Source organism: Dioscorea cayenensis, chromosome 19 (assembly GCF_009730915.1).
Source record: "Dioscorea cayenensis subsp. rotundata cultivar TDr96_F1 chromosome 19, TDr96_F1_v2_PseudoChromosome.rev07_lg8_w22 25.fasta, whole genome shotgun sequence".
NCBI lineage: Eukaryota > Viridiplantae > Streptophyta > Magnoliopsida > Dioscoreales > Dioscoreaceae > Dioscorea > Dioscorea cayenensis.
The window spans coordinates 30,820,858-30,847,583 of NC_052489.1; the positions used below are offsets into that span (position 1 = coordinate 30,820,858).

General features: G+C 35.7%; 5 protein-coding genes across 10 annotated transcripts; all 5 read left to right on the forward strand.

The window, feature by feature from the left end:
* Positions 1-447: 447 nt before the first annotated feature.
* On the forward strand, positions 448-2,452 carry LOC120283566 (pentatricopeptide repeat-containing protein At4g02750-like). Its single transcript, XM_039290276.1, has 2 exons — positions 448-544; positions 620-2,452. The coding sequence occupies exon 2, from the start codon at positions 695-697 to the stop codon at positions 2,264-2,266; it is 1,572 nt and encodes a 523-aa protein (XP_039146210.1). The 5' UTR covers positions 448-544; positions 620-694; the 3' UTR covers positions 2,267-2,452.
* Positions 2,453-3,481: 1,029 nt separating this feature from the next.
* Positions 3,482-6,655, forward strand: LOC120283578 (stachyose synthase). The gene is given in 6 exon segments (XM_039290284.1): positions 3,482-4,340; positions 4,342-4,701; positions 4,703-5,224; positions 5,295-5,472; positions 5,599-5,966; positions 6,048-6,655. Coding segments are annotated over 6 exon segments (2,604 nt in total). The 5' UTR covers positions 3,482-3,719; the 3' UTR covers positions 6,603-6,655.
* Positions 6,656-7,500: 845 nt separating this feature from the next.
* LOC120249696 (probable protein phosphatase 2C 42) lies at positions 7,501-12,499 on the forward strand. The gene is given in 5 exon segments (XM_039258293.1): positions 7,501-7,922; positions 7,924-8,009; positions 9,033-9,400; positions 10,376-10,612; positions 11,841-12,499. Coding segments are annotated over 5 exon segments (1,101 nt in total). The 5' UTR covers positions 7,501-7,725; the 3' UTR covers positions 12,054-12,499.
* Positions 12,500-15,024: 2,525 nt separating this feature from the next.
* Positions 15,025-18,944, forward strand: LOC120250359 (probable prefoldin subunit 3). Its single transcript, XM_039259165.1, has 6 exons — positions 15,025-15,293; positions 17,495-17,552; positions 17,919-17,990; positions 18,279-18,398; positions 18,511-18,612; positions 18,698-18,944. Exons 1-6 carry the CDS (start codon positions 15,151-15,153, stop codon positions 18,773-18,775), a joined length of 573 nt encoding a protein of 190 aa, XP_039115099.1. The 5' UTR covers positions 15,025-15,150; the 3' UTR covers positions 18,776-18,944.
* A 1,826-nt stretch (positions 18,945-20,770) lies between these two features.
* On the forward strand, positions 20,771-25,321 carry LOC120249767. 6 transcript variants are annotated; one of them, XR_005532881.1, is made up of 7 exons: positions 20,771-20,921; positions 21,473-21,825; positions 22,748-23,198; positions 23,328-23,333; positions 23,577-23,875; positions 24,330-24,800; positions 24,912-25,321. XR_005532881.1 is itself a non-coding variant. In XM_039258403.1 (7 exons), exons 2-6 carry the CDS (start codon positions 21,514-21,516, stop codon positions 24,651-24,653), a joined length of 1,392 nt encoding a protein of 463 aa, XP_039114337.1. In that variant the 5' UTR covers positions 20,771-20,921; positions 21,473-21,513; the 3' UTR covers positions 24,654-24,670; positions 24,912-25,321. The 6 variants fall into 6 exon arrangements, 5 of the variants coding, with proteins under 5 accessions (XP_039114337.1, XP_039114340.1, XP_039114339.1 ...); XM_039258403.1 differs by having other exon boundaries at positions 24,330-24,670; XM_039258406.1 differs by having other exon boundaries at positions 23,592-23,875; positions 24,330-24,670.
* The last annotated feature ends 1,405 nt before the right edge of the window (positions 25,322-26,726 follow it).

Genomic DNA, 26,726 nt, shown 5'->3' on the forward strand with positions numbered 1-26,726 from the left:
AAATTAAATAAATTGTATTAGTGATGATTGACTCTTCGTTAATTAATAGTTAATACAGATGGATTCTCCATTTTAATACTTAAATTTAATTTGAAAGTAAAAAGCAGACAAAAGATAAAGAAATTTTTGAAGACATATATATTGCGGCTCATATGAAAATTATTTTATTTTGTTAATTTAAAATTTAAATAATGTTTTCTGGGAGATGAGCCATTGATGAGCAGAAGCAGCACTTCGTTGCTGGGAAGAAGAGCACCAACCCATCCGATATGCCTCTCGATCCTCCATTCATGCACGTCCATGTCCGAATTCCTCCAAATCCATGCTCTAATGCTCCGCATCTACCTCATGGACGATCCCTTCGCCGCCAACAAGGCTCTCGAGTTCTGTGCTGCTTCCCCTCATGGCAGCCTTCACCATGCTCGCAAGCTGTTCGACCAAATTCCCCAACCAAACACCTTCGCCTACAACACCCTCATCCGCGCTTACGCCAACTCCCCGTTCCCGGCCATGTCCCTTCGCCTCTTCTCTGAGATGCTCTTTGGTAATGCGGTGCCGAATTCTTATACTTGTACTTTTCTCTTGAAGGCTTGTGCTAAATTGTCGGCCATTGGTGAAGGGGAGCAGCTTCATGGGTTCGTGATCAAGTCTGGGTTTCGGTTCTGATCTTTTCTCAACGAATGGGCTTGTCAGTATGTATGCTAGCTGTGGAAGGATCGAGTTTGGGCGCAGATTGTTTGATTTGAGTGTTGAGAAGGATGAGGTTTGCTGGAATTCGATGATTTCTGGGTATGCTGAATGTGGGCTTTTGGATCATGCTCGGCTTCTGTTTGATGAAATGCCGGAGAGGGGGATTGTTTCTTGGAATGCGATGATCAATGGTTATGTCAAGGTTGGTGACATTGGTTCTGCAAGAGAGCTGTTTGATAGAATGCCTGGTCGAAATGCAGATTCTTGGAATACTTTGATTGCCGGCTATGCAAAGTGCGGCTTTGTGGATATGTCTCGAAAGCTCTTTGACGAGATGCTGGAGAAGAATGTTGTATCGTGGAGCGCCATGATAACAGCTTTGGTGCAAGGAGGATTTCCAAAGGAGGCATTGGATTTATATGAAGAGATGAGGAGAGCAATGGTGTCACCCAATTGGGCAGCGATTGTGAGTGTTTTATCAGCTTGCTCGCAGCTTGGAGCATTAGAGCGAGGCATGCATGTTCACGCTTTTGCGGAGAGGAACAAGATGGAAGTTGATTCAGTAATTGGAACTGCTCTCATTGACATGTATGCTAAATGTGGGTGCATAGATAGAGCCCTTGAGATTTTCGATAAACTTGCTTCAAAAGATGTCTTCTCATGGACAGCTATGATAGGTGGACTCGCTGTGAATGGACATGGTGCTAAAGCATTAGAGTTTTTTGGTAAGATGGAGGAACAAGGAGTGAGGCCGAACAGGGTTACTTTTGTTGGTGTCCTATGTGCCTGCAGCCATGCAGGGCGAGTGCAATTTGCTAAGCGATATTTCCATTTAATGAGTACAAAATATGGAATTGAGCCCCAGGTTGAGCATTATGGCTGTATGGTAGATGCTTTGGGACGTGCCGGGCATATACAAGAAGCCGTATCTCTTGTGCAATCTTCGCCCGGGAAAGTGGATTCTGAGTTGTGGGTTACACTTCTTGGTGCATGTTGGATTCATGGAGATGTAAATACAGGCAAATATGTTCTAGAGCAGCTTGTCAAACTCAAGCCTGATGACGGAGGTGTTTATGTGCTCTTATCGAATATATACGCCACCAGAGGACAATGGGACGATGCTAGAAGACTGCGTTTGCAGATGAAATCAAAGGGACTCGAGAAGGTCCGTGGTCGGAGTTCAATTGAGATCGATGGACTTGTGCATGAATTCTATGTAGGAGATAAGTCTCACCCAAGGACAGTGGAGATTTATCAAATGTTAGCCGACATTCATTGCAGGCTTAGACTTGCAGGATATGTACCAAATACAAATTTAGTGTTGTTTGACATTGCAGAGGAAGATAAAGAAAATGTTGTTGCTCATCATAGTGAGAAGTTGGCCATTGCATTTGGGATGATAAGCTTGAATCCTAAAGCAGCCATTAGAGTTGTCAAGAACCTCCGAGTTTGTCTAGATTGTCACACTGTTGCAAAACTCATCTCTAAATTGTATAAAAGAGAGATCATCCTTAGAGACAGGCATGTTTTCCATTATTTTAGAGATGGTTCATGTTCATGTAAAGACTATTGGTGATATCAAGATTCAAGAATAGTTTCTGTCATCTTACACACTTCACTGTAAACTCCATATGTAAATGTTAATATATATGACATGGTAAAACCTTCAGAATGCTTTTTCAAGCATTGCTATGTCTCAAGGGTCAAGAACACGCCATTATCTTCAAGAACAATGCAACTAGCTTCTAGTTTAGTGGCAATATTGTGCTTGTTTGGAAATCCAGAAACACCAACCCTAGGACCTCCATCCGGGTTTTAAGTGCTTCTTCACAGAGGAGCAGTTCCGGACCAGTCTATCTAACTAGCGGCATTTAAGTTTGGATAATCCAGACTTCAGTAATTCTTTTAATATTGTGTTTTCCAAGAAAATGGGGAACATTGACCAGTTCTTTATTGCAAATTGTTCTTTTATATTATGTATGTATTCCTTCTTTATTTTTATTAGGGTTTTTTGTTTCTCTTGTTTTTGTCTAAACCTGTGAAATTTTATTATTGTCTAAATGATAATTTTATATGTCAAAATTACCTTAGAGTCATCACATCAATATTCAATCAGTACTCATGTACTGATTGGATTTTTTTTTTACAGTATTTTAAATGTAAAACCACTGGGTTTTTTTTATTTTAGCCCATCTTTTTTTTATAATTATTTAAATAATTTATTTTTGGTTTTTTAACCTAATTTTAAAAAAAATATTATTAAAATAAAAAATATTCTTTGAAGTTATAATTATTTTTATTATTGAGAATTATTAAAGTGGGAATTATTTTAAATAATTTCATTAATATTTTGATTATTATTATAATTTCAACCCTAATAATAATCAAAATATTAATAAAATAATTTAAAATAATTCCCACTTTAATAATTCTCAGATTAATAATAATAATTTTAATTTCAAAGAATGTTTTTTTTTTTAATAACATTTTTCTAAAAAATTTGGTTAAAAAAATCAACAAAAAGCTAAAATGAAAAAAATTCAATGATTTTGCATTTAAAATACACCAATCAGAAGCTCAATCAACAACCACTCAGTCAGTGCATAGTTGTTGATTGACCATTAATGTGATGGGGCAATTTTGACAAATAAATGACACTGAAATTATTTGAATAATAATAAAATTTCATAAGGGCAATAAAGTAAAAAAGTTTTCTTATTATGTTTTTTCCTCAACAGGGTTCTCTTTCTCTACCAATCCAACCAGCTGTTCCTACCAATGGATCTCAACCATAATCAGGTAAGAGCTTTCAATTTTTGCATGGCCATGAAGGCAAGAACACTCTACAAACCTCTATAACATTATTATATTCTTTACCGACTCACTTTCCCTTTCTTTTGTGTCAAAGAATATAATATTATATCCTATAACACTCACTTTCTCTTGAAGATATATATAGATCCTTATCTGAAATCTATTAGTAGTCTAAACAAGTACACTTGTCCAACCAAGAGAAAGCCACTGCATGCATGTACTTTGCTTCTTTCCCACCTTTCTACACTGTCTTTGAATTTGTGTTGAGTTTCTTTCAATCTGAAACCATGAACACTAATGTTTTCTCATTATCTGATGGAAATCTTGCAATTAATGGAATCCCATTACTCTCTGAGGTTCCTAGTAATGTTTCATTCAGTACCTTCTCTTCCATATTTCAATCCACCAATGCACCCTCTCATCTTCTCCATCAAGTCCTGTCTCATTCTCACAAAGGTGGCTTCCTTGGTTTTTCCCAGCCAGAACCATCAAACAGGCTAACAAACTCACTAGGCAAGTTCCAAAGCAGAGATTTTCTCAGCATCTTCAGGTTCAAAACATGGTGGTCTACCATGTGGGTTGGTAACTCTGGTTCTGATCTTCAAATGGAGACCCAATGGGTTCTTTTAGATGTCCCAGAGTTGAGCTCTTATGTCCTTGTGCTTCCCTTGATTGAAGGCTCATTCAGGTCAGCACTTCATCCTGGAAATGATGGCCATGTTCTTATCTGTGCTGAGAGTGGGTCTACCACTGTCTTGTCTTCATCATTCACTGCAATAGCCTATGTTCATGTAAGTGACAACCCTTTTGCAGTGATGAAACAAGCATACACTGTTTGCCAGAGTTCATCTCAACACTTTCAGGCTCTTAGAAGAGAAGACTGTCCCTTCTCTTATTAACAAGTTTGGTTGGTGTACTTGGGATGCATTCTATCTTACTGTTGATCCTGTTGGTGTTTTTCATGGCTTGAAGGACTTTTCTGAAGGTGGGATTCCACCAAGGTTTCTTATCATTGATGATGGATGGCAAAGCATTAGCTTGGATGGACAGACTCCATTGGAGGATGCCAAGAACCTTGTTTTGGGAGGCACACAGATGACTGCAAGGCTTTACAGGTTTGAAGAGTGTGATAAGTTTAAGAAGTACAAAGGAGGGAGTTTGCTCAGTCCTAGAGCTCCTTCTTTTGATACTAAGAAGCCCAAAGATGTTGATTTCTAAGGCTGTTGAGATTGAACAAGCTGAGAAGGCTCTTGATAAGGCCATTCAATCTGGGGTCACTGACTTGAAGAGTTTTCAATCCAAACTGGAAATTCTGAGAAGAGAACTCAATGAAATGTTTGGTGGTGGAGAAGATGATGATGTTGATGCTGATGATTCAAGTGAAAACTCATCTAAGTTTGGGTTTGAAGATGAAGGCATGAAAGCATTCATTAGAGATGTGAGAAGCAAGTTCAGTGGATTGGATGATGTTTATGTTTGGCATGCTCTTTGTGGTGCTTGGGGAGGAGTGAGGCCCGGAGCCACTCATCTGAATTCGAAGCTGATTCCGGTGGAGCTATCTCCGGGCCTCGCTGGAACAATGAATGATCTCGCCGTGGTGAAGATCATTGAAGGCGGTATTGCTCTCGTTTATCCTGATCAAGCAAATGACTTCTTCGATGCGATGCATAGCTATCTCTCAAATTCCGGGATCACTGGAGTGAAAGTAGATGTCATACATGTAAGTTCAATATCATTTTTTCTCTTTATTTATTTTAAATTTAGTACATTGATAATGTTAAGATTTACAGACGCTAGAGTATGTTTGCGAAGATTACGGTGGTAGAGTGGAGCTTGCAAAGAAATATTACAAAGGAATTACAGATTCCCTCATCAAAAACTTCAATGGAAATGGACTCATTTCCAGTATGCAACAGTGCAATGATTTTTTCTTTTTAGGCACTTGGCAAATATCATTCGGAAGAGTAGGTAAGAACTAAGTTAACAGACTCATATACTTGTTATATATTTACACCAAAAAGCATGAAGTTATTTATGTAAATTCTGAATATATTCTACTCAAATACTAGTAAATATATTACTCTGTTGGACCAGGGGATGATTTTTGGTTTCAGGATCCGAACGGAGATCCAATGGGAGTGTATTGGTTACAAGGAGTACATATGATGCATTGCGCATACAATAGCTTATGGATGGGTGAAATGATATGGCCGGACTGGGACATGTTCAAGTCCGATCATGAATGCGCTAAATTCCACGGCGGCTCAAGAGCAATCTCCGGCGGTCCGGTGTATGTCAGTGACTCTGTTGGTGATCATGACTTCGAACTTATAAAAATGCTTGTCTTCCCTGATGGAACAATCCCCAAATGCGAGCGTTTCGCACTTCCTACTAGAGATTGCCTATTCAAGAACCCTCTCTTTGATGGCCAAACCATCCTTAAGATTTGGAACATCAACAAGGTAAATTAGTATATGTTAAAATAAGTATGCTAAGTTTTTAACTAGGCATACTAATTAAGCAAGTGCATGTCTGAATTTCAGTTTGGTGGAGTTATTGGAGCATTTAATTGCCAAGGAGGAGGATGGGACTCAAAGGAGAAAAGAATCAAAGGTTACTCACATTGCTACAAACCAATATCTGGCAAAGTTCAGGTGAGAGACATTGAATGGGAACAGGGGAAAGAAGAAGCAGGTGAAACATATGCAGTGTATCTGAACCAAAGTGAACAGCTGCTCTTAATGACATTTGATTCAGATGGCATTGAAATAACCATTCAACCATCCTCCTTTGAAATCTTTACCTTTGTTCCAGTTAAGATTGTCAGTAAGGACATCAGTTTTGCACCAATTGGACTTGTTAACATGTTTAACAGTGGAGGAACAGTGGTTGAGTTTGAAACAGTGCATGAGGTTGTGAGGATCAAGATCAAGGGAGAAGGGAAGTTCTTGGCTTATTCTAGTGAGAAGCCAAAGAGTGTTTTGGTGAATGGAATTGATGAAGGATTTGAGTGGTTTACTGATGGGAAAAAGCTCATGGTTTCTGTTTCTTGGGTGAAAGTCAATTCTGGAGTTTCTCAAATTTGTGTATCTTATTGATGCTTTTAATTACTGTTTTTTTCTTTTAAAATATAATTATTCTGTTCTGTTTATTCCTTGTTTATAATGATATGGTCATTCTTGGCAAGCATTGATGTGAAATCAAAGTTTGAAAAGTTCTCTGTTGGATTTACTTGAGAAAATGGTAACAATTTAAGACAAATGCATTCAATCTCTTTTTCTCATCATCATCACAAAAATATAACAAATATTTATATATAAGCTAGCACATCGTATCCTCTAAGGTCTTTAGTTTTTAGTTTTTTAAAACCTAAAGACAATGAATGGTAACGATCCGTTTATAATATAATAATTATTATTTATAGTGGTGATGTATAGAATTACTGTTAATTATTATGTTTCAGCACTATTAAAATATATTAATATATAAATATAAATTATGCATGAATGTATCTGCTGCGGAATTTAATGGTCACTATGGTACATCTTTATATGACATGGTCTCCTTTTATATATATATATATATATATATATATAGTATAAGTCAATTAGGTTTGTTCTATGAACGTGTCAATATTTTTTTTTTTAAAAAAAATGAGAGATAGAGAGAACCGGGTGGCGAGAGAGAAACCAACAACTTAATAACATGTAGCTAATGCATTATACTATGCACTGGTTGTTAAGTTGTATGTCTGATCAGTTTTAATTTATATGGTAAATACATTCAATTTTTTATTATGTAACTGTTCATAAATACAATAATATAAATGATGAGAATTTCTGTTATTATATAAATGGTTTGAAATCCAACCGATTGAAAATCTACAAACTTTTGTAGATGTCGAACTCTCATATGCAAATATACATACATATATGTTGTTATTATTATTTAGGGGAAAGGGAGATGGGTCAAGAAAAGAGGTCAGAATTTAGGGTGCGAATAGTGTTGGTGGGGGGTAAGACGTTTGGGGTACGGCATTGAAAGCTACAGCGAACGAACCAAGAATTCTCGCTACTGAGCCGCCGTGCGCCTCCCCCACCGGACACGCTAACGTGCGCCACCCCAAATAGCTAGGGTTTTTCCGCGCCCTCTTCTCTCCCTCTTGGGAGGGGGAGCGATCTCTCCTTCCCTTTGCTTGAGGGTTTAGCTGAGAGATGTGGGATGCCGGGGGGACTACTGATGAACCTGCTGTCCCGCTGCTGGCGCCCGACTGCCGGTGGTGGTGGAGGCGATGAGGGACGTGATGGTTTGTTGTGGTACCGCGACCTTGGTCGATGCTCCGCCGGGGAGTTCTCTATGGCCGTCGTGCAGGCCAATCAGGTCCTCGAGGACCAGAGCCAGCTTGAGTCTGGGACCCTTGGGAACTTTCGTCGGCGTATACGATGGCCATGGCGGACCTCACGCCTCTCGATACGTATGCGACCATCTCTACCGCCACTTCCGAGGTCGTCGATTTGCCTTTCCCTTCCTTTCTTTTTGATATATTTTGCTGGGATTTTGTGGAATTGGTTTTGATCGAGTTAAAATTGAGATCTTGTTGGATATTGCTTTTTTTGCTGTTTAGTTGTTCGTTATCTGTGATATTACTTTCTCTTCTCATTTTAGCTTCTAAATTTAGTTCTACATGGTTTCTTTTTTTGATAGAATTTATGCATTTATTGTCCTGATGTTGACTTCATTTCTTTTGTCGAAACCTTAGGTTGTAATTTTTTTATTCCTTCCTGATTTTCATGAAATCGATAGGCTTGAAATTTGGGAAAAATTCAGTTTTGTTCTAGATGTGCATTATTCAATGAGGTTTCTGTTGAAACCCGAATTGAATTTGATGGATTTATGAAGGAAAATCTGTGGAGCAACCGGAGATGAATGTGGTTAGGCTTTTGTATGCTTTGATTTTCCATCTCTTCTATTTAAACCTTCTCCAGCTAAAATGGATGTCTCTGTTGACCTTGTTGGCTTTCTAGATCTAGATTCTGTACTTGCCCTATTTTATATGTTTGGCACTATCTTGTGCACATGTGTTACTACTTACTAGTTAGATTTTTCAGTTAGCTCGTGTGTTTTAGAACTGGATTTAATCCGTAAAGACTATGATTGCCAAATTTGTTATGCTTTTTTGTAAGAATCTCTTTTGAAGTCCTACTCCAGCTGTGAAGTTATTGTTGTAATTTTTTCCCCCATTTTCACAGTTTAATTTGCATTTCATTTCTAGTTAAATTGTAGCATGTAGTGCAAATATCTCATCTTAAATGTTCTCAAGGCCTAGATTCATCTTGTGTGTCATTTCTTTTGTCTGTTATATTTTTGGTGTTCCTTTCATGTAATGAAATTAAAAATCTCATCTTTTGGAACCATATGTGATTTGTTTCCATGTTAATCAATGTGGTTCTTGTATATCACATGCCAATTTGATCTTTAATGTCACTTCTGTGTTATTCATTAAAAACATTAGCGTTGTCTCTGTGCAGAAATTTCTTCTGGGCCACAGGGGGTGACACCTGATGGTCTTCGAAGATCCTTTTTAGCTACCGAGGAAGGTTTTATATCTCTTGTTTCCAATCTCTGGGACACTCGACCTGATTTGGCAACTACAGGTACATGCTGCCTTGTTGGTGTCATCAACCAGGGAACTCTCCACGTGGCGAATGCTGGTGATTCCCGTATTGTACTTGGAAAAAAGGTTGGAAATACAGGCGGGATTGCTGCAATCCAGTTGTCCGTTGAGCATAATGCCAATTCAGAGGATGTGAGACAGGAACTCAAGGCACAACACCCAAATGATTCCCAGATTGTTGTTCTGAAACATGGAGTTTGGAGAATCAAAGGCATAATACAGGTTAATATATTTCATGTTTAATTCCCTAATACTTCTGCAATATTTAGGTCAGCTCATTTTAATTTTTAATTAACTAAGGTTTGTTTTACTGCTTTTGACTGCTTTGGTTGATCATGATTTCTTATTCTGATAGTTGGAGGCAACCTGTTATATGTTCTTGTTTTAAGGTTAGTTGAAAAAAAATTGTTTCTGGGAGAGCTGAAGGATCAGGTAGTATTGTGCCCAGTAAATGGTGGATTAGGCCCTTGCTCAATATACACATGTTTCTGATGCCATCTTCTTAATTGATCATAATTTGTAATAATAAAACATAATGATAAGGTTGAACTCATTTGAAGATTATTTGAGGATGATTATGATCAGGGTAAAATGGTTTCTATGATCATACCTAATACATGTTTAATAAATTATATTTGGTAATTTTTTTGTAAAAAAACAATTGTTTTTTGAAATTTCGGTAGCATAATCAGTTGGTTCCATCTGTGAAGTTCTATGTAAGAGTTTGAGGACGTCACTATGGATGCTTTAACCTATCAACTTAGGCAGCCTTTGTTGGTTCTACAGTATAGCACACAGGTGAATGCATGACGCTATGACAGGCTCTGCTTTTTTTGTTTCAGTAATAAGAGTACCAAGGTTTTATTTGTTTACTTTGTAAACATTTCTCTCCTGGCCTGCTTTAGTTTTGATTTTACACTTAAGTTATCATGTGTAATTTCTATACCGTATTAAGCTGGCAGTTCTTTATTGTATTTTACCTAAAGGTTGTGCATTCCTGAGCAACTATACACACATTTGACTTATTTAAATGAATTCTACAATTGAATGTATGATCCTCATCGTAGCTTGAACATCCTGTACTCTGCCTTAATTCTGTATACTGATAGAATAGATAATGTTTTAGATTTGAGGCTGCTGAATTATCACTTACTGAGGCAAATCTATATTGTTAAGTCTCTATTGTGTCCATTGCAGGTATCTAGATCCATAGGTGATGCATATATGAAACATGCGCAGTTTAACAGAGAACCAATCAATCCAAAGTTCAGAATTCCTGAACCCATAAATAAGCCTATCCTGACTGCTGACCCATCCATTGTATCTTATCCTCTTCAACCAAGTGACTCTTTCGTCATATTTGCTTCAGATGGTCTGTGGGAACACCTGAGTAATGAGCAAGCGGTTGAGATTGTTCACAATCATCCCCGTGCTGTAAGACTGAAAAGCCTTTTATTATGTCTTTCTAGAATTTTTATAATTTTTGAATTTTCTCTTTTATTGTGATACTGTGACTTTTCTACCTCTGTTTGGAATTATATTACCTAGATGGATGCACAGGTGTATATGATTACCTTGTCTTATGTAAAGATGGGTAGATGCAATTCCTGGTAGATGCGCAAACATAAGAATATACTTGGAGTAAGGGAAAATGGATGAAAAGAGATGGGGAAAAAAAAGAAAACATTAATGCATTTCTTTCACATGCTCACCTGTCTTATTTACTTCATGTAACTGACCATGGAGAAAGTAGTTGCCATTCTTTCTTTTCTATTGCTCTATATTCCCTCACCCCAAGCACACCCTGTGGGGATGTAGGCTTGGCATGGTTCACAAGTAGATCCAATCTATTCACTCACAGTCTCTTGTTATTGTTGCAAATCTGATGTAGAAAATGCAAGCCTGATTGGGTTTTGTCAAAAAAATTTTTCTCCGTCGTGGCGTGGCCGCATCAGAATCACATTTTGTTTCATTTTGCTGGCAGTTATATTATGACCTGCTAAGGCCTAGTTGAAAGCCTAAAATGGAAACTGCAGCAATCATGGTGCACAATCTGCAGACAATATCATGAGCTTGATCATTATTGCTTATTCTCTTTATATTTTTTTTCTTTCTTTTCAGGATACTCGTGACCTATTCTTTAACCCAACTGCCTTATTGGCAAATAATTTGCCAATAATATGTGTCAATTGTCAATATGGGCAATATAATTTGTAATTCTCCAAATAGGTTAGTGGTGAGCCTGAAGGCTGGTGATGGAGCTCTTGTTGAAATTATAATTAAACAGAATTCTTTTCTTTATTCCTATATATATATATATATATATATATATGTTTGAGATTAATGCTAGTAGTCATGCTTGCATACTTGGCAGTGTTTGTCAGTGCTGATTAATATTAAATAAATTTTGAGGGTAGATGCATATGTGAAATTTTTTGTAAGGTTTAATAGACTTTTGTCATCAATATCCATTATTTGTTTAAATTTAAAATGAAGTAGAACAGCATGGTGAGAATATAGATGTACTTCATTGGTTTCCATAATCAATATACTTGGTCTTTGCTTAATGCAAGCTATACCTTTTCATGGTTCAAATTATGTGCAAATGCTTTAGCTTCAAGTAGCTTTTTAACATGACATCTTAAAATTTTATTTGTAGCAGGGAATTGCTAGAAGGCTCATAAAAGCTGCTCTTAGGGAAGCAGCTAGGAAACGAGAAATGCGATATTCAGATCTGAAGAGGATCGACAAGAAGGTTCGCCGCCACTTTCATGATGATATAACAGTTGTTGTTGTATTTCTGAACCATGACCTTGCTGCTAGAGGTTACTCCCATGGACCAACCGCGTCAGTAAGAAGCTTATTAGAGCATTAACAGCATATGAAACCTGTTTCCTTTCAACAACAAGAAGGTCCATTCTCGTTAAGTGTTTGATCTTCAGAGTCATCAGAGATGGACACTGGGAAGGAAGATGGTCCTCTGAAACCACACTAAGCAGAGATCGAATACCTGTACTAAAATATGTTGTTATACAGGGTATTTTCAGCGACAAGGACTTGCGGTGCACAAGTCATTGACCGAATACTGTTTATGAAGAGCTGAGTGAAGAAACTTGTGCATTCCCTTTCAGATTTACATTCCATTGTAGATTCTTGTAGTTTGTGAGAATGTATGTTGTATTGAGGTGGGGGGGAAATACCCTTTTTGTGTTGATAGGTAGAGAAACCTTCAAAAAAACAACCATGTATTTGTATTTTTGATGAAATTGTTATCAATTACTCTTGATCAGGAATATGGTTGATTGCTATTTTGGCTGTGAATTCTTTGAATGGAATTCTAAATCATTGTCTATAAATTTTTTTGAATCAAAGTCTATCAAAAACAAAGAGTTTAGTGACAGAATGAAAAAGATAGGATATATGATTATCTGATTATATGATAATGATATTGGCTGTCCGTTCACAATGTAAGTAAAAAATGACTTGACAAATGAGGAGAAGGCTCCAAAGTTTGACACCTTTTTTATTTATTTCTTAGCTGTCCATATCCCACTTTTGACAGGCATCTTTCTTTCCTACCCCCAGAACAAGACAACATAGCTCCATGATTATGGCCTTTCTGTGATCTGAAAACACTTGGCCATCTTTCAATCTTTGTTCACTCATTCATGGCAACCTTCCTACTCACTAGAGTTCCAAAACATTTCATCAAGGTCTTCTCACACTGGAGATACTCTGACTCACTCCTTTTCATTGCCAATTCAATGATGTGACATATCTTGACCTTTTCTTTCTTATTAAAAAACTTATCTGTTGATATCATCAATTTCATGGAGGAATTATACTCTCTTTTTTCTATTTTCTTTTTTGTTTTATTCTGTCAAAATTTTACAGGAGTGTTATGTTGGTTCTGTTTGCAAGTTGGCAAATGAGCAGAATATCAAAAGTTATCATGCTTTTAAAGATCACACAGAGTGGGACCAGTTCTTTGAAAGTTGTATGTTTCTTCTTGTTTGAATGCTCTTGCATTGCATCATTTGCACACCACTCTTTCATTTCCTTGATCTCTATTATTTCTGCTATTTTTTTTTTTATTTTTTATTCTGATATAGTGTCCAGCCATTGCTTTCTTCCAAAAGACAAATATAAGTTTTAAATTCTGAAGACTTCTTTCAGAATAGTTTATTATTAATACTGTGTCTGATCAAAAGTTCAAGTCTTATTTATATATCATGCTCTCTAATTGCCTCTAATCATCATTAATTTTCCTAAATCATATATATAAATCACCTCTCCAATTGTACATCATCTCCAAATTAAGTCTCTAATGATATTCCTTTTGCTTGGGACAAACCCAACAGTGGAAACTCTTTTAAGTATTTATATATAGATTCATTATGATGTACTTTGCAAGTTGAAAACTAAAGACATAAATCTCTTCATGTCATTAGAATAATATCCACATGCAAACTCTAAAACTTAATTATTAATGATCAGTTAATCTCATTATAAGCACAAAATAAATCAAGCAGAAGTTTCAAAGAAATGATAACCAATCATACAACCACCTCAATGATTCTAAAGCAAAGATAGCATATATATATATATATATATATATGTCGGCGACAAACCGGTGATTTTGCCACCATACACGTAAACCTATCAAAATCCATAAATATCAAACAAATAAAAAAAAAAACAAAAAAATGCCATCTCATGGTTCATGTGTGGATTAAATAAGGGGACAGCTCTATCTCCACTATCCTTATCCTTACACTAAAATCTAATGCAAATATAAGGGACAAGACAGTACTGCATGGCCTATATATCATCTCATATCTAAACAAAACATCATTCATGACCATGACCATTATAAATTATATATTATATATTGGCTCTAGCTAGTCTGATACCATGTTAAATCAATTACTGTGGCTTTAATATAAATATATATATATATATATATATATACCATGTTAAATATGAATTGAAGGACCCACATGTGACTTGTGTTTGAGCTGGCTTAGTACAATGGATTTGAAAAGGAGAGGGAATAATCCAGGGTGTTTAGATGATGAACAAGAGAAGATATATAGTGTTTATAAAGAGTTTTATATATTAAGTAGCTAGTGATTTTTAATTTTTTAGATGTTGGTTGTTCTAAGGTTTTGTATATATTTAATTTCATGTGATTGCATGTGCAACATGCCCATTATTAACTTGTTCTCTCTATAAATATAAACACTCACACCATAAGACTTCTCAAGTTCTCAACACCATCAATATTGCACCAATGGTTGCATCACTTCACTCAGTTCTATTGGTTCTTGACTCAAGTGAAGTTGTGAGACATAATGCATTAAGGAAGATGAAGATGAAGATGAAGATGAAGAAGAAGAAGATGGTGAAGATTAATATGAAAATGAGAAGAAGTTCAACAAGTAGAGAGCCTTTAAGTCTTATTGAGAAGAGACTTAATGCTCTAAAGAAGCTCTTGCCGGCTTCCGATGAAGCGGCAGCTACCGGAGTTTTCGATCTTTTTCGAGACACGGCTGAGTACATTGCTTGTCTTCAAGCTCAAATCAAGCTTATGAGGTTCATGGTTCAAGTTCTATCACAGAATTCTGATGATTGATTTCATATTAATAAATGTATTTATTGTAGCTCTTTATATGTATTAAAATAAGAAGTTCTCTCCATGTATGGATGTTATATGAAGTTAATTATAATTTTAAAAAGAAAAAAATTGGCGTATAAAATTAGTTTTTGAAAATTAGTAAAATTATGAGGGTTTATTTGATAAATTCCCAATGGCAATTGAAATTTTACAAAAAGGCCCTTGAATCATAACACTAGTGAGAGTCAAGGCTTTTGGTCTTTGAGAAGGCCTCTGAGCTCTGGCGGTGCTTCGAGGATCGCCGTCGTCGCCGGAGTTGCTTGGTTTCTCTCTCTGATATCTTGATCTAGATTCTATGGCTGCTGCTCCGGCGTCTTCGTCATCGGTGTTGACGGAGAGGAGGGGAATCCCGGCGGCTTCCTTTGTGGAGGATGTCCAGACCTATCTCACCCAGTCCGGCCTCGATGTTAACTCCTCACTGTCCTTCCTCCAAGAAAGGTTTCACCTTTCCCCTTCATTTGTGCTTGTTTGTATTGATTTTAATTTGTTCCTTTTGAAGGCTCGGTGTATGTCTCGATATGGATCTTTTGCTTTTCTAAATGAGAACTTGAGCAGTTTAGGGTTACTATGATTCTATTTTTATTGATTATAGTTGGTTTTGTAAAACGTTCAAAAATTTGATTTTGGTTCATGATTTTACTGCAAAAGAGGATAGATGGAGAAGTTACTAGGGTTTTAAGGTTGTTAGAAGTCCGAGAATCAGGGGCTTCTTGATCAGTGATGGTTTTGCATTCAGTTTTATGTCTTAATGTAAACACTGATAGGCTAACTTGAATGCTTGAAAATAGCATCTGTTTCTATTGGGATTGAATGTATATGAAAAAGGAATGAAAGGCTGTGCAAACTGGAATCATTAGTAAAGAAACTAGAATTATATATTCTATAATGATGTTCAGCAGTGTATCTGATAAATGGTTACATGATAAAATCCAAATTATTCGAGTAAGCAAGCAAGAATGTGAGTTTGTTGGCCTTTAATGCTGTGCTTTATTTATTTAAAGCTTACATTACAAATGTGAAATACATCTGAATGAATTTATATTACTCCTTTTGCTTACCCTGATAGAGTGTCACCTATTTTATGCTGATATATTAAGGGAAGAAATTTTATTTGGCGGCTTGTGGTATGGACCTGTTTTAACTGTTTTGTTAGATTTTGGAAACTCCCATGATGATTATATCCAAAATCTTCTTTTCAGTGTCATTTATGTAAGGTTCCGATATCGACAAAGGGTCGGTTACTTGAGATGAGAGACCAAAGGAAGAGATTTTATTTCAAGGTTTATAGTATTGAACTTTGGAACTGTTTGCTAGATTTTGGAAACTTGCGTGATGTTTTAATTTAAAAAACTACCGTTTCATTGCCTTATATGTCAAGGTTCCAATAGCGACAAGGATTTGGTTGCTTGGGATGGGAGACTGAAGTTTTTTGGAATGATAGTTTCATAGGCTAAATTTGGTGATTTAATAACTTGCATGATGATTATATCCAAAATCTTCTTTTCAGTGTTATATATGCAATGTTCCAATACCGACAAAGTGTCGGTTACTTGAGATGAGAGACCAAAGAAAGAGATTTTATTTAAAAGCTTACAGCATGGAACTTTGAAACTGTTTGCTAGATTTTGGAAACTTGCATGATGATTCTATCCAAAAAAACTACCGTTTCATTGCCAAATATGTCAAGGTTCTAATAGCGACAAGGATTTGGGTACTTGAGATGGGAGACCAAAATTTTTTGGAATGATAATTTCACAGGCCAAATGTGGTGATTTAGTGTATTTCTAAATATTTGTGTTCCTATGCCGTTCTACTTTAGTTTTTATCATCAATGGCTAACTGCTAATCTTCCGCTTATTCTCAGTTGCTTTGAGTTCGGTTTCACTGTTGGAATTCATTTCAAGGAGTCTGTGTTGATTTGGTGCTAAATAACATTCATTGATATCTAAATTGAGTTAGGCAAATTTTCGGCTTCAAGTGCTCTGGGCATATTATTGGCCAGACTGCTGGCAGCATTGGTATAGGGTGTGCCAAAAACTAGGGTTTATATGCTTTTGGGAATTTCATTTTTCCCTGAATGAATTTCATTGAAAACCTAAGCGCTAGATATGGTCAGTTGCAGTGATTTCTTTTTGTAAGTCTGTGCATGTGGTTGATTATCTTGGCTATGTAATTCTTCAAAAGGGGACTTTCTTGCTTATTGAGAATTTTTTTTCATTTGTGGCTTTGACATTGAGTCATGTGGTTATGACTTATGACTAGGATAACTTTTAGAATGAAGAAACTACTGGCTTAATTTCTAAGATATCCTCATCCACTAGTATTGTATCTTGTATCTTCCCTTGATGTATTTCTCTCCTCTCAGCACCTTGTGAGGTCTTGCTATCCATTTCTCCTGGATATAGAGATTCTTGTATGACAACCTTGTCAACATTAGATACTCTTGCTTGAGAAAGGATTTCTAAACTGTTAATATGTACTACAAACCATATTAAGCGTGCAGCAATGGTTAATAATGTCCGTTTATTATGTGTGTTTTCTGGTGATTGACATGAGATTTTCAGCTTTTCTGTTTTTGTTACTTCTTATGATCTTCACTTTGAATAATTATTTTGCTATTTTCATTTTCTTTTTCACAGGCTTCATCAATACAAGATAGTAGAGATGAAACTTTTAGCACAACAAAGGGATCTCCAGGTCCAGTGAATCAGTTAATAGTTATCATTACTTTTTCTGTCATTTCTGCTGAACTCTGTTAAAGTCTGACAAGAGACTGAGCATGACATTGAGAATGCAGAAGTTACTGTGATCTCCATTTTTTGTGTGTTCATTTTTTCTCGACCTCTCTGGCACTACCCAGATTTATGAAAGATGAGTATGAAAGCTATAAGATAATGCTATGACAGGCAAAAAAAATTTAGTTTCTTGGTTTCATTAGCATAAAAAGTCAAATGGTACCCTGAAAATGTTTTGGAAATGGACATCATTATAAATCCTATAACCTTAATTTGTTTGTAAGTCTTTTTCTTCCATGACTGAGTTGCTTTACTTTTGCCCTCACAGGCTAAAATTCCTGACATTGAGAAGTGTTTAGCTATTGTGGATGCATTACAAGCCAAGAAAGTTACTGATGAGGTAATAATTTGATGTACTTTTACTGCTTAGACTTGTTTTAACTTATTGCAGTTTCAGATTTTCACTCAAGTTTCACAAGCCTAATAGTGACTTATATTGGTTATTTGATTGTTGATATTGGTGATTCTACTTTAGACTCATGTTTTTAATGGCTTTCTTAGACCCTATTTAGAGTTATTTTCCCATGATATGTCCTTTAACCATTGCTATAAATACTCTGTAGAAATTACAAACCATAATTCAAATCATTAGTGTTAAATGAAGCATTCACCAAATGTTCATGTCCAGGCATTGGTTGCTGATTTCGAGGTTTCTGAGGGCATATATTCCCGAGCACGAATTGAGAATACTGACTCTGTGTGCCTTTGGTTGGGAGCCAATGTCATGCTTGAGTACTCTTACGAAGAGGTAGCCTCTGTTGATTGTACAATCATACATTCAATTTTTATAAATACATTCCTGGTTTGAGTTTGGAAAACCAGACATAATTATGTTAAATTATTATACCCTATTTCTGCAGGCTAATGCTCTTCTGAAAAAGAACCTGGAAAATGCTAAAGCCAGTTTAGAAGTCCTCGTTGCTGATTTGCAGTTCTTGAGGGACCAAGTGACCATAACCCAGGTACTTCCATGGATATAATTTTCTTTTTCCCTCTCTTTTACCCTGAAAACATTTCTTGTATCTTGACTTAAATACATTTCTTCAGGTTACCATAGCGCGGGTATATAACTGGGATGTTCATCAGCGAAGAATTCGACAAGCACAAACAGCAAAAGAAACTTGATTTTCCAATAACATGCATTCCATTTGGTCTTTTCAATTTCGATTATGTTGATTGGTATGAACAATGACTGTCACACATTTCGAGCTTTACCAGTTTGTTGTTCGATCATTGTAAGTGCAACTCCGTGCTCTTTTAGTTTAATGCTCAAAACATAACCATTTGGTTATCATTTTGCAAGCTTTATCTCCACTAAATTTTGAGGATGTTCTACATTTTTAGAGTATTTTTTTTTTTTTTTATTTTCTATTTTATTTGTGTGTGTTAGTTTATATTATGCAAAATGTTGCTTAGGGGTGTTTGGTTTTTTGGAAGTAGAGATGGAAAGTGGATTATTTTCATCCATTTCTATGTGGTCACATTGCTGGATTTCCAGAATAATTTCTCCATTTTTTACTTCCATCTAAAACACCTGGAAGTGAAATTTTTATGAGAAATTTATTGAAATATGGAAGCCACATTTCTCTCAAAAATCTCAGTATTATCACTTTATATTTTTCTCCTTTCTTACCCACTCATTTTGACTGCTGCTCTTGCTTAGTTTTCTTTGTTCTTTGTAGTTGTTGTTGTGACTACCTTTTCAAATGCTCTTTTATCATTCATTTGGTTTTTCTACACAAGTCTTCTGTTTTTTCACTTAATCTTTAATACAGGGATGATTTCTTTTCATGTGATCTATCATGAGCCTCTGGGAAGCGGGGTGAATCCACTAGAGACCCCAAAGACATGTACAAGCTTCGATGAAATAAGTGGGGACTGGCCGTGCTCATGTGGGCACTCTGGAACCATCCGTACACAATCACTATTTACAACTTTCAAAAATGTGCCTTCAATCGAGAATCGAACTCTCACCACTCCGTGAGATCTTTTTATCGACGACCCGTATATTCTTCTTATGTGATCTCTGATTTTCTCTAATTTATTTTTAGTGGGGTTGCCTCTTCTCAATAATTAAATATGATAAGATTTCATCTATATTTCCTTCTTTAACAAAAGGAGTTTTAATCCTTTCATTTGATCTTGGTTTTTCATTAAATTTTTTTTCCATTATTTGTTTGTTTTTTTATTATATTATTTGATGGATCATTCTTACCATTGTGACTATTAAGTGATACTAATTTTAGTGGCGTAAAACCTATCAATTGTATTGTATTTGTAGATCATCATTTTTGTTAATTTGTTTTGAAGGATTTTTTTTTTTTTATTAATAAACTTGAGGCCAATTTTTTTTTCCCTTGTTTGTAAGATTTAGATTAATCTTATGGTTTTTAGTTTGCATAAAACTTATAGAAAGAATGGTCTGGCTATGAAATCTAATTTTCATTGATTATTGAGTGTGCTGTGCATGGGAATAAAATTTAATTTGATCGATTCATTTAAAGAAAGAGTGAGTGAAATTGAATGATATATTTTTTTAAATTAGATTTTGAAAAGTCCAGTAGTGTTTTGTTTAAGCAATCTCATTTATTAATTTATATAATGAGATATTGCCTTTATTATTATTATTATTATTATTATTATTATTATTATTATTAAATCAATCTCATAAATAAAAATCTTAATATTTTTTATTTGATCACATTTATATAATATATTCTTTTTTGAACTTTTGTTTTTGGTTTATGGAAAAAAAAATTTACTTTGATATTTTTTCTCATTTATCATATTAAATTTTATATTTAAATTTGTCAAACATTACTAAAGAGATACCAAAAAATCAAAATCAAAATAACACATAAAGTGAAGATAATTTTTTTTAATTAATTATGGGGCAGCTAAATTAAAATCAATGTTAAAATGACACCAACTATTTTGGTAATTATTAATAAGGTAATGCTTCTCCTGCTGCTTTAAATATTTAATTATATAAAAAAATTTAAAAACTTATACTGTTATACATACGTAGAGGTATATAAAGAAACGATCATGGCTGACCATTTTTTGCCTCGGGATTAGTGTCCACCAATATTGATCAAATACAACGTAGACCAGCTTAGATTACGTGTTCCGGAGGAGCAGGAGACCGCCATCACACCATGACCAGTTAGGGCTTGGGTTTTTAATATCCGAAGTTCCATCCCTCGTGCGAGCGAGGGAGGAAGAGAGACGGAATCGCTGCCGTCCCTCGCGATTAGGGTTTAAGCCTGAGGTTTGTGCGCTCTTTTCCCTCTGCGATTCTTTTATCAATTCTTCTTTTCTTTCTTTGTGTTTTTTTTTGGGTGTTTAATCGATTGTATTTAATGTTTTATCTCTGTTTTTTTTTGGATTGATTAGCGCCGAGTGTCTCAGAGGAGACATTTCTTGGTGCATTTGTGTTTTTGATTCGAAAGATTCTTTTTTTTACTGTTTGATTCTACTTTTTGATGATTTTTTATGAGAACTTTAGCGCTTATTAGGGTTTTGGATGGTTAACTTTGGTGATGGAGTGGATGAGATGTGGTGCTTTCTTGGCATGGTGGTGTTCTCTGATTCGTTGTAGCATTTCTTAGAATGTTTTGTTTGTTTTGTTTCATTGGGGTTTCTGATGAGGTTTCTTATCCTTGGTATTTCATTGGAATATTTTTTTTTAGCTTCAATGGCCGCTTTTTTGTTTTGGTAGTCTAAAGAATACCTTGAGTTTTGTTAATCATGTGAGTAAATTTTTATTTTTTATGTCCTTTTTGTATCTTCGGTTGACGAGAGTATTGAATGTGATTTCAGTGTTGCTATTCCAGTGTTGGTCTTGTTGGTTGCTTTGTTGAATGGCTAGGGAAACAAGCCCGGATATAGATGATGAACTTTTTAATGAAGTTTATGGAAAGGAATACACTGGTCCACCTCGGCCCACTTTTGGCAGTACAACAGTAAAAGCTCAGAATAAAAGATCGTCAGTTGAACTGCAATCGGATGAGGATGATGGGCCTAGAGATCCAAATGCTGTTCCAACGGATTTTACTAGCCGAGAGGCTAAGGTATGGGAGGCGAAAGCAAAGGCTACTGAACGGAACTGGAAGAAAAGAAAAGAGGAAGAAATGATTTGCAAAATATGTGGAGAATCGGGTCACTTTACGCAGGTGTGATGCATATCTCGCTATGGAAGTTTTTCAATGGAATTTTGGTGTGTTTTTGCCTCTTAGAAGATGTTTTCTTCCTTAAACATCACTCAGCACCTTCTAAGTATGAAACTTTACTGCTGCCAAATTGTGTGTTTGGCCCATCATACTAATTTTTGAAAGTGTACGCATTTATAATCTTGATTCTGACTATCTCACTGGACATCTATCTGTCCCGAGATGAACATATTATTTCTTGCTTTAATTGTAATGCATGCCTACATCACTGCTTTCTCATTGAATATTGTTTTTGTAAATTTATATTATACATTAGTGCCATAACTTGTTAGGGTCCTTGTTTCCTCGTCTGGCATATTAAATTTTCAGTCATTAGTTCAAGGATTGCTTCAATATTTTGAACCTCTCTTACAGAACCATGCTATACTCAGTATTTACTGGAAAGAAGAGAAAACTGTTTTGACATTCTCTCAATAACTTGGCAGCAATATTCAGTCGAATGTGTATGAGGTGGTAATGATGACAACTTTATTGCATGGTTTGAGAGCCTGCTTTTGATTGGAGATCATATTAGGAATGCTGTCAAACATGTGGAATTGCAGAACAAAGACATGAAAGCAAACCCAGTGGTTTAGTGCTTGTATTAATATTAGTTTCTGTGATATTTTTAGTTTTTAAGCAATACTAGATACATCAGCTACAGCTCCGCTGTAAACTTGCGTAGCTTGATACATTACAATACAGATTGGTACAGCTTTTCTTCTATGGTTGGCTGACTGAATCATTGCCATGTCTCACTTAGGGTGTTCTTGTTCTTTTTCAAAGCCTTGTTAAACTTGTAGCTTCATTTACTGTGCTGCCATGCATGACAATTCTGAAATATGGTTGTGAGTTCATGTTTTTTGGTGATGTTTTCACTTTGTAGGGATGCCCAAGTACACTTGGAGCAAACCGCAAGTCTGCAGATTTTTTTGAGAGAGTGCCAGCAAGAGACAAGAATGTAAGAGCACTTTTCTCCGAGAAGGTTATCAGTCAGATTGAGAAGGATGTCGGATGCAAAATAAGAATGGATGAGAAATTCCTCTTTGTCAGTGGGAGGGATAGGCTAATACTTGCGAAAGGTGTGGATGCTGTGCACAAAGTGATTCAGGAGGGGGATAAGGATAAAAGGAAAGGCTCTGCTAGTTCTCACAGGTCTAGATCTAAGTCTCCAGATGGAAACTCGGGGGGTCCTTATTTAAGACATGCTGAATCCTTGAGGTCTTATAATAGTCCGAGAGATACGTCAGGTTTCCAGAGTAGGAATTTTAATCATGATAGGATTGTTGAAGACCCTATACGCCAAGATCAACAAAAGTTCAAGGGTTCACCGCATGGTAGGAACCTTTTCTTCTGTTATTCCAACTTCTATTTAGTAATTTGGGTCATGTTAAAGTAACATTTGTTCTTTTTCTCACTTCTGATGAGTTATGAAGTGACCTTTTCATTTATTCTTCCTTTTGCAGCAAGAGGTAAGTTCAAGCTTTTTGTGTTCAAATATGAAGTAATTTTCTGCCCGGTTCTGGTCAGACATTGACTCCGATCTGAAGTTATTTACTAGTCACATATCCAGACTACTGTGGCATGGATGAGTTTGGATTTCTGTATTCTAAGAATCTAGATGGCATCATTGGTCATTCGAAATATTGTAGTTTAGACTCTTAGACATCTGAATCTAAAGCCCAATTTCTCTTACATATTATTCATTTGCGAAGCTTACACTAATGAAGGAGGAAAAGGACAACCAGCTCGTTCAAAATCTCCACCACGCCCTGGTTTTGGTGGTGGTTCATTCGGTTCATATGACGACCACAATCGTAACAGTGGGATGCATGCTGCTGATAACTGGGGCATTGAGCGTCGGGGAGCAGAGTTCCATTCTGAACGCAAGTTTGACTATCCTGTTTACCCGCAAACATTGGAAGAGCTTGAAATGGAATTTAAGAGGGAGGCTATAGAATTTGGCAGAATTCGTGATAAAGAAGAGGATGAAGAGAACAACAAGCATCGTGAGGTATGATTTTAAATTGGACCTAATAGCTTCTTGTTTAAATCTAGAAAAACTTTGTACACATGCTCTCTGTTATAGGGACCATTTAATTTTGTTATATTTGTCCAGTATAATTACTTCACTGTTTTGGTTGTGCTTCATTGCTTCTGTAAGCATCCTTGTTTATATGTTCTATGACTTGTGCTATGAAAATAGTTTTCATATACATATAATTTCATTCTAGTATCCATTGTGTAAAGCCTATGGTTTAAAATTTCTCTCTTGCTATTTCAATTCTTTAGCTTTAAGGTTTAGTACAATTACTTCACAAAAAAGTTTTAATTTGTGAAACCTTTTTTGTTTCATCTATCCAAAAGCGATACAGCCATGATACTTCAGTGTCTTATATTTCTCTTGATCCACGGAGCAATATTTTTACACCATCTCAATTTCTTATATTTCAATTTTTATTGTGCAGTGCATGAGAGAACTAAAAGAGAGTTACATGAAAAAATTGGGTATTATGAGAGGCATGCATGCAAAGCAATGGGAAGAATTTCTTCAAAGAGATTCACAGAGGCGGCAACAAGGACGGCACAATGCTTACAATCAACCGAGTTATTCTGAGCACGATCAGTCTGTCAGGAATGTTCCGTATATGGGTGCTAATTTGCCTGTGGACTCAAGGAACAGATACCCATATCCTGGTGACAATTATTCAGCTTCCAGGTCCCATGATGCATACCATGATTTTCATCATCAGAGACATGGTGACTATGCGAAGGATTATGGGCGATACTGACTGAAGATAGAATCAAGGTGAGTTGACCTGTTCTATGAAAAGTTGCTTCCAGTAGAATATCAAATACTTTGATCTATTATTCCCTTTACATTTTACAAGCTGGAGCTTGACATGAAAATGGCAAAAGTTCATGATCAGAAGCCATCGGTAAGTTAGTATCCAGCTGAAATATGTTGAGTGATCTTCTCTGGGATTGTGAACTGGCTACCGTTTAATTGCCCTTGTCTTCTAACGAAGTAACTACCGTCACATTTTCAGGATTCAAAGTAGGGTGTGGTTCAAGAGTTAGCAGGGGGCCTGGGTGTTTGCTTAGTATTTATTGCCTCTCACTCTCCACTATGGAAATTTTGGTTATCAAAGTTTGAAGAAGATGCCGGTAAAGTTTCAGCCCGTTTAGGTGCAAGGTTTCTGTGTAGGCTGCCGTCATGTACTCCGTGGTAAGGGTGGCGTAGACAAAGTGTTTCTCTCTTTTGACTATTCAGGGCGAACATTACCTGATGACATTGAGTTTGGTTCATTAGAAAATTCAAATCACCATGGCATTTCTCCGGGTTGTCTGCAATGGTTGATGCTATTATTTTCAAATATCTATTGCCAAATCTGAAATGCTCTTATCTTGTGACTGCTCACTAATACCATTGAAGTATTTCTCTAGTAAATAAGTTTATTGTCTTATAATTTTCTTTAATTTGCACTCGAGCACCTGTGTGTGTGTGTTCATTTTTGTTTGTGTTTTTTGGGTGGACCTAAAGAAGGAAAAAGGTATGCAAAGTTCAAATTGGACTTCTGATGGAAATGGATTTTTGTAGGAAAATATGGTTTCAGAATCTCAGATAGAAGAGGTTTGGAAATGGTTCGTTCGTTCCTTTTTTGTGTGTTTGTGTTCAAATCATAATTGTCCTCGGACTGAAAATTTTATTTGGCAGATAAATCATAAATGTGTTCTACCAAATCATTTTGATTATAAGTTTTTATCTTGCTGCGTATAGCTGATATATTTGGATTATATTTCTTCACCTTTTCATTTTGTAGTGTTTTTGTTAATAGTCAGCATTTTTTTCATTATGTTTTGCATCAATTAGAATACATATCCATATGCATCCTAATTTTCAGGTTCATTTTGCTTAAAGATTCCATGTTCTTGTTCCCTTCAACTACACTTATTTTCCGCCAATGACCAAATGGTCTATTGGTATATGGGTTGTCGATAGAGTTTTTCATCGAGTGGTGAGAGTTTGATTCTCGATTGAGAACATATTTCTGGGAGATGTGAGCAGTGGTTGTGTCTGGGTGGTCTTAACGCCTATGCGTGTGCGGGTTTCACCTCCACTTGCTCCACTGAGGCTTGTGTACATCTTTGACGATTTAGCAGGGTTTTTTGACTGTCTGTTTTTCTTATAAAAAAAAACTACACTTATTTTCTATGATGTTCAGTATATTTTGACATGAGTTAGATGTTATTGATTTATTGTATTTTAAAAAATATTATTTCAAGAAAACAAAAATGATAACAAAACTCTTACTTTTCATAATGTTTGATATATTTCGACATGAGCTAGATGTGACGGGAGTCCTAAATGGATATTTTGTAGTTTTTAAAGTTAACTATTTAAAATCTTTAAATATGGCGCTTTTTGATAATTTTTCTTTATCCTTATACACCATGATAGATAAAAAGAAAAAAAAGTATGAGAAGGATTTTTTATTTTTTTTATAATATTTCATATATTTTCACATGAGTTTGATGAGACCATTCTAGCCTATTGCATTTATTAAATTAAAAAAAAAACCCATTTCATATATCTCAAAAGAAATATCCATTATAGTCCCAAATGTACATTATAAAAAAAATATCCATTCCCAAATGGACATTATAAAAAAAAATATATCCATTAAAGTCCCAAGTGGACATTTTATAGTTTTTGGAGTTAATTACTTGAAATCTTTAAATATAATATTTTTGGTAATTTTTTTTGTTCTTGTACGTCATGACAGACAAAAGATAAGATAAAAACACTCGTTTTTCATAATATTCCATATTTGCACATGATTTAGATGTGACCATTCCAGCTT

Coding starts and splice junctions, on each gene's coding strand:
- LOC120283566 (XM_039290276.1), top strand. CDS start 695: ATGTATGCTAGCTGTGGAAGGATCGAGTTTGGGCGCAGATTGTTTGAT.
- LOC120250359 (XM_039259165.1), top strand. CDS start 15,151: ATGGCTGCTGCTCCGGCGTCTTCGTCATCGGTGTTGACGGAGAGGAGG. Junction 17,553..17,918: donor CACAACAAAGGGATCTCCAG/GTCCAGTGAATC, acceptor TTGCCCTCACAG/GCTAAAATTCCTGACATTGA. Junction 18,399..18,510: donor TTGAGTACTCTTACGAAGAG/GTAGCCTCTGTT, acceptor CTATTTCTGCAG/GCTAATGCTCTTCTGAAAAA.
- LOC120249767 (XM_039258403.1), top strand. CDS start 21,514: ATGGCTAGGGAAACAAGCCCGGATATAGATGATGAACTTTTTAATGAA. Junction 21,826..22,747: donor AATCGGGTCACTTTACGCAG/GTGTGATGCATA, acceptor TTCACTTTGTAG/GGATGCCCAAGTACACTTGG. Junction 23,876..24,329: donor AGAACAACAAGCATCGTGAG/GTATGATTTTAA, acceptor TTTATTGTGCAG/TGCATGAGAGAACTAAAAGA.